Source organism: Geotrypetes seraphini, chromosome 19 (assembly GCF_902459505.1).
Source record: "Geotrypetes seraphini chromosome 19, aGeoSer1.1, whole genome shotgun sequence".
Classification (NCBI taxonomy): domain Eukaryota; kingdom Metazoa; phylum Chordata; class Amphibia; order Gymnophiona; family Dermophiidae; genus Geotrypetes; species Geotrypetes seraphini.
The window spans coordinates 40,305,041-40,312,498 of NC_047102.1; the positions used below are offsets into that span (position 1 = coordinate 40,305,041).

Genomic DNA, 7,458 nt, shown 5'->3' on the forward strand with positions numbered 1-7,458 from the left:
CACAATAATTGCATTCAGCCCCACTCAGTGGTAGCTCCTCTCTGTTGCTGTCTATCACTGGTGCAATCCATCCTGAACATTCATATAATTAAGTCCTACCCAAACCTTTCACCATCTTCTCCAAACTGCGACCTTATCCCAAACGATAACACTAGTCTTACCCTTGGTTTTCTTTCTCCTTTTGTGTTCAGGGGATTGGTGGGTAAATCAAAAAGTCAAATGAGCTGAATTGGGTCTCCTTGAGTACTGTAATGTTTTAAGCAAAAGTAAGGTTTCAAATGCTACTGTGTTGGTAGAGATGTATGTTCCAGTGCCGAAATATTTAAAGTGCATGCAAATTACACACTTTTTAGGTTCTTGAATGTATGCTTGAAATAAAAAAAAAAATAAATAGGTCAAATGAACCCAAAACAAAATGTCCCAAAATCAGGAAAAATTGTGCTTTAAATGAGCAGATTACTCTTGGCTCAGATTAATTCTGGAGATCCCCTGACATCTGCTGTCTTACTCTTTTTCAAATGTAGGTTAATAGTGTACTAAGCTTGTTTTTTCTTTTGGTCTAGCTGCCGCTATCCTGTTCATTTGATTTCAATCACTCTCTCTTAACCTCAATATTAATGCATGGTCATTAATGCAAAAGCACAGAAAATGAGAGCATCTAAAGGCCATATGGACCATCCAGTCTGCCCATCCATATCATCCGCTATTTTCTCCTCCCCCTGCAATAAAGGTGGCCTTAGTGTATGGGAAAAAAACTGTACAAGGACCTCCAAATTAGCTAAGGGGTACTTCTAAGAAACAAAGCTACTACGGATTATCATTTCTATAGCGCTGAAATGTGTAACAGCCCTGTATATTTAACATCCAATAGACAGTCAGAAGAGCTTACAATCTAATTTGTTCAGAGAGAAAGGACATCTCAGGGTAGAGAAAATGATACCTAAACCCATTGTATCTGACAAGCGAGTGGGAGTTAAGAGTTGATAGCACTTTAAAAAAAGTGGGCTTTTAGCTTGAATTATAAATACTGCTAGAGACAGAGCATGACACATTGATTCAGGCAGCCTGTTCCAGGCATACACCACGGCAAGAAAGAAGGGACAGAGTCTGGAGTTGACAGTGGAGGAGAAGAGTACAGATAAGAGGGACTTCCCCAACGAACGGAATTCACGGGGCAAAGGGAGGTATATTAGGGGGCTACAGCGTGAATGTACTTGTAAGTCAGCTGTGGGAATGACAGTGGTACAAGCAGTTCTAATGAAAAGGAATATGATTTTGCCCAGAATTTGTATGAATACTAGAATTCTAAATGTGTCTGCTGATTATGTCTTTGTAGGTGACACAAATGGACCAGAAACTGAATATCATTACAGATTTATTACATCATCTAGCAGCAAATCAGCAAGGCCAAAGCAACAGATCATCCCACAGAGGCAGTTCAATTAGCTCTGACCTTTTTCTTTCAAGCAATGCTCTACCAACTTATGAACAGCTGACGGTACCAAGAAGATTGCAAGACAACGTCTCCTGATGCCACTGTAGCCTAAGAACAATATCTGCCGATAAAGAGTGTCTACTAAGGAAGTTATTTAATAGATCTAAGAGACGTTATTTAATAATGGACCTTACAACAATAAATATCTACTGTACGGATGTAATTGCGGCCCTTGAAGCAGTGTTTAATAAATAATGTTCTGCGAGAGAAGAGGGGAAGTTACTCTAAAAACATCGCATTGGAAGTGGTGCATTTTTTTGTTGATACAGCACAGATCACCTTATAAAGACCAAAAATCCAAACTTTCTTACTGAAATCTCTGAAATAAGTATGCAAAGTGGAATAACAGGGACAAATTTAGAAATTTACAATTACTTTCTAAAACAAATACTTGAATGCAGAGGGTCTTGTGGGCATTGTTTTCATGAATCTACTGATAGTTCTGATCACTAGTTGGGTTATGCTTGTTAAAAGTAATCTGCTGGGTATTTCTTGACTTGGTCTCTGCGCCCCCTCCAACCTCCTCTCCCTCCCCAGGTGATTATAGTTTTCATTTTAAGCTCACTTGTTTCATGTGACACAACTTCCATGGAGAATCAAGTCTTCAGTCTGACAAGCTTTAGCTCTTTGATTGAGAAGGAGAGAGATTTTGGAGAGCAATTGGCAATCAGAAAAGCAAGGATAATCTACTTTTTTAAAGAACATGTTATTTGCTATCGGAGTTTTAGAAATAAATTTTCTTGGAAAATTACTTTTCAGCAAAATAGGAATTCTGATGCCCAAGAAAGTGATCACGTAGCCAACATTCAAATATTAACAAATCTGTATTTAAAAAAAAAAAGGTTTTTTTTCCCAACTGAGATCGAACTACTTTTGTATTTTATTTTTCTAAGTTACTAACAGCTTACTTTTCAATAAACATTTAAAATTATATGCAAAAGCTTAAGTGGTTTTTGGTAGAGAAAAGACTGCAGCTTTACAAAGTAAATCTATACTTAGGTGAGTGAGTAAGACAAAGGGAAACAGACAGGGGATGGATTTTGCTATATTGCCTTTCAGTGGTTATGAACACATGGAAATTAATGTAGGAGTGGCCTAATGCTTAGCGCTGCTAACTCAACACCCTGAGGTTGCGAGTTCAGTTCCCAGGCAAGTTACTTAACACTTCATAGCCCCAGGTGCAAAATAAGTGCTTGTCTAATACAGTGGTACCTCGGTTTAGGAGTGTTTTGCAAGACGAGCAAAACATTTGCAAAATCGGTGCCTCGGAAACCGAGCATGGCTCGATTTACGAGCACCCCCCAGCAATCCGGCATCCCCCCGACACAATTGGGCACCCCCCCCCCCGCCGCTTCTTTCTGAACATGCTCAGATGCTCAAGGCCCAGCAGACGAGGAGTCCGATCTTCTAGAGTTCCCAGATGAGGGTAAGAAGCGGCGGGGGGTGCCCAATTGTGTCGGGGGGGGGATGTCGGATCGTGTTGGGGGGCTGCCCAATCGTGTCGGGGGGGTCAGATCGTGGCGGGGGGGTGCCCAATCGTGGCGGGGGGGGGTGCCGGATCGCAGGGGGGGTGCCTTCGAGGGGAGCAATGCTGGTTCTTGGGGGGGGGGAACGCATCAAAGCGAGTTTCCTATGGGGAAACTCGCTTTGATAAACGAGCATTTTGTATTACGAGCATGCTCCTGGAACGGATTATACTCGTAATCCAAGATACTACTGTATATGTAAACTACTAAGCAGGGAAGTCACTTAAGCCTCCATTTTGCCAGATATAAAACTCATTGTGAGCCCACTAGGGAGAAAGTACCTGCATATAAAATACTTATGTGAATCACTATGATTGAACCACAGAAATGTGACCCTTAAATACCTAGACAAAGTTCATTAATAAAGGTGGAGGAGGGAAAGGAGGGATTAATGCTAAAGTATTTAAAATATCTATGATTATTTTTTAGCTCTGAGATTGATTTAAGGGATTAGCCCAAAATTAAAACTGTGAATGAAATGAACAGTTCCTCTGACCATCCACTTTCGTGCAGACTTTTGAGTCCAATTCTTTCACAGTGAAAGTATCCAAGTACATCAAACTAGATCCAAGAAATTCTTTCTGAGATGGAATTTGTATATATTTTTCTTCTGTAAAATGTAATCCATTTAATCTCTTATCATTTTTTAACTGTAGCAAAAAGTGCTTGTAATATGGTCAGTGTGGTGGAATTATTCCACCTTCCTGCTTCTCTTGTGATGACAGAGTGTTCTTATGCATCAAACAGTATATTTGGAAGTGATTTTCAGAGATTATTTTTAATAGTATGCACTGTGGACATGAGTCATGTCCACCTATTTTGGCCTCTGCAAGGAGGTGGGTACTGACCGAATATCTGGTTTGTAAAAATCCATACGGTCATAAAAGAAGATATTTGACTATTATTCAATGTGTGTTCAAATTCTTAAAAGGTTAGGTGCAGGGACCCAGATGATGGTGATATGTCAAGTCTAATAAACATAGACATACCATAAATATATTTGGAGCCAATAGAGACCAGCTATAATTTAAATTGTCAGCTCCTTTCCACTTCTGCTTCTTTTCCATCCCACCCCACACACTACATACACACACAGAAGTCGCTAGGCTCTGCTTGCTTCCCTAAGAACTCTGCCCCCCTCCCCCCCCAATACATTTACTGTACCTCAAAGCAGGCATAAGTCCAGTCAACCTTCCCTTTGAAACTCCGATTATCTCCTATAGGAAGAAATGGTACTTTTGAAAATTGTAGGAGTCCAATGATGTCATTTAAATGAACTCTGAAAAGAGTCTCATTTGTAGCCATTTAAACGGTACCACAGTGGCTCTAGAATATTTATTTATTCAGTTTTCTATATGGTTTACATAAATTTATTCAGGCACTCAAGCATTTTTCCCTGTCTGTCCTGGCGGGCTCACAGTCTTTCAGGAACAATAGGGGGATCAAGTAACTTGGCCATGGTCACAAGGAGCAGCGTGGGTGCTGAGGCTGTAGTTTTAACCACAGCACCATGAATAGGACACTGAAACCATTGTGACATCACTGATGAGGTTGGTTGAATGAGGCATTATGATGTCACAATATCAGCTTTGGTTATCAGAGGCTGAAACTTTTCACACTATGTATTCATTCAATTTTCTATACCATTCTCCCAAGGGAGTTCAGAATAGTTTACATGAATTTACTTAAGCATTTTTCCCTGTGGGCTCACAATCTATCTAATGTGGGTTAATGGGGGGGATTAGGTGACTTGCCCCAGATCATAAGGAGCAGCATGGGTTTGTAGCTTTAACTACTGTGCCACACTTCCCCCCTGTGGTACTTGCCTGTTGCAATGTAGTTTACACTGGACCCTGCCCACTTTGCAAGCATTTTATCAAACTATTCAGACAATTTGCATTCACTTTTCTTGGAGCATCTAGTCACACATCGTATCACAGACCCTGTCAGAGATATTTACCTTTTAAATCCATCCTGCTCTCAGACTGGTCTTCATTCGTGGCCTGCCCAAGGGTATCAGATACCCTAGGCAGGGGTTACTCAATGTTGGTCCTTGAGGTCTGCAATCCAGTCAGATATTCAGGATTTTTCCAATTAAAATGCATGAGATCTATTTGCATAAAATGGAGGCAGTGCATGGAAATAGGCCTCATGCATATTCAATTGTGAAATCCTGAAATTCTGACAGTGCATACCTCGAGCACCAACACTAAGAACCCCCTGCCCTAAGTGAACCCTTCAGTCATGCTATCCCCTCCCCATCATAGCCAAGCATCTTCTCCATTTCACAGGTGCTCAGCATTTCCCCTTCTCTTCTCTACCACCACCTAGTGGTCAGCATCTTTCCATTCCCTATAACTGCCCCCAGTTTCTCATCTGCTTTCTCCTCTCACTGCTGAGATTAAAGAAGCATGAGCACTGCGCAGGCTCTCTAAGCAAGACCCACACCAAAACACTGCTTTGTCCAGACTCCATTTGACAGGAAGTTTGCCTCCAGCGAGGGGGAGCAGTGTGACAAAGTAGTGATTCGATGTGGGCTCATGTAACAGTGAAACTTCTTTAATCTTCAAGCTGTCCCATAAGTATAAGGGGGTAGCAGTGGCAGGCCTGGCAGTGAGAAGAGAGGTGGATGATGGATCTTGTAAGTGTCAAAGCTACATCTGTGCTCCCCAAATTCTGTTATCCATCTAGTGCAGGAGTGTCAAGTCCCTCCTCGAGGGCCGCAAGCCCTCAGGTTTTCAGGATTTCCCCAATGAATATGCATGAGATTTATTTGCATGCACTGCTTTCATTGTATGCTAAAAAATCTCATGCATATTCCTGGATTGCGACCCTCAAGGAGGGACTGTGACACCCCTGATCGAGTAGCTGAACCAGCCCTGTTTTCAAGTACGAAGAGACGACAAGGACAAATGACTAAAGACCACCCAAAACGAAGAGTTTTGTTTTTACATTGGAAAAAAGTCATTAATTAATAATTATTTAGTTCTTCGTCCCAGAGCTGGGTGTGGAAAGGGAGTTAAAGTGCCGGGACCTTCTATGCCTCTGCAAATTAAGACTCCCCCCCCCCATTTAGAGGAACACCTTCCTATATTCAGGGGTACAAAGAATGAAGACACTCAGTAAAGTGAGTCCAGCAAACCAAAAAGCAAAGTTAAGGGGAAACCACTGTAGCAACACTTATGGGCCCAAATGCACTAAACTCACGTGAGTCTAATGATCATTGCTAAACCGCAGGGCGGGGATTCAGACGCAGCAGGATAAGTCGCTATTACTATGCACTGACGTCAGAAGAGGGGCGGGACCGTGGCGCAGGGATCGCTGACGCTGACTTCGCGATCCTGCTGCGGCTGCTTTATAGGTGGTGCGGGGAGGCCAGGGGGGCGAGCGGGCAGGCAGGCTTTCAAGGGGGAGGGGGTGACAGGCAGGCAGGCCTTCGGGGGGAAAGGCAGGCAGGCCTTCAAGGGGGGGACAGGCCTACAAGGGGGTGAGACAGGCCTTCAAGGGGGGGACAGGCCTTCGTGGGGGGGTGCAGGCCTTTGGGGGGGTGCAGACCTTCAAGGGGGTGCAGGCCTTCAAGGGGGGGGACAGGCCTTCAAGGGGGAGGGGGTGACAGGCAGACAGGCCTTCAAGGGGGGGCAGGCAGGCCTTCAGGGGGGTGCAGGCCTTTGGGGGGGGTGCAGACCTTCAAGGGGTTGCAGGCCTTCAAGGGGGGAAAGGCAGGCAGGCCTTCAAGGGGGGGACAGGCCTACAAGGGGGTGGGACAGGCCTACAAGGGGGGAACAGGCCTTCGGGGGGGTGCAGACCTTCAAGGGAGTGCAGGCCTTCAAGGGGGTGCAGGCCTTCAAGGGGGGACAGGCCTTCAAGGGGGGGAAAGGCAGGCAGGCAGGCCTTCAAGGGGGGACAGGCCTACAAGGGGGGGGGAGAAGCTAAAAGGGGGTGGGACAGGCCTTCAAGTGGGGGACAGGCCTTCGGGGGGGTGCAGGCCTTCAAGGGGGGACAGGCAGACCTTTAAGGGGGGACAGGCCTTTGGGGGGGACCATGATTTAGAAGTACACGGAGGGAAGGGGGTGTTCAAAGAGACGTGCATATGCCAAACTTTGGGGGGGGAAGAAATAATGGGTCTGAAAATAGAGGAGAGGGAGAGAGATGATGGACCATGGGATTTAGGGAGGGAAGGAACAGAAACGGAGATAAATTGGACACAAGTGATGGTGTGGAGGAGGGATAGAGATACTGGATAGGAGGGTAATTAGGAAAAGAAAGGGAGAGATGGTGGACTCTGGGGTGGTGGGGAAGGAGGGAGAGATGCCGGATGAAAGGGTATTTAAGAAAAGGTGGATCTGTGGAGGGAGATGAAAAAAAGGAAAGATACCAGACTTCCTGGGAAGGGAAGTGAAATGGAAAGGGAGGACAGAGTTGGCAGATGGATGGTTA

General features: G+C 44.6%; 1 protein-coding gene across 6 annotated transcripts in view; it reads left to right on the forward strand.

Annotated features, from left to right (window-relative positions):
* The window catches only part of KCNQ1 (potassium voltage-gated channel subfamily Q member 1), a 705,822-nt gene extending 703,394 nt beyond the window's left edge, over positions 1-2,428 (forward strand). For all 6 annotated transcript variants that reach the window (XM_033928567.1, XM_033928565.1, XM_033928566.1 and 3 more), the window contains one exon: positions 1,337-2,428. In XM_033928567.1, coding sequence (XP_033784458.1) covers positions 1,337-1,531 — 195 coding nt within the window. In that variant the 3' untranslated portion in view covers positions 1,532-2,428. The remainder of the gene's footprint in view (positions 1-1,336) is intronic.
* Positions 2,429-7,458: the final 5,030 nt, after the last annotated feature.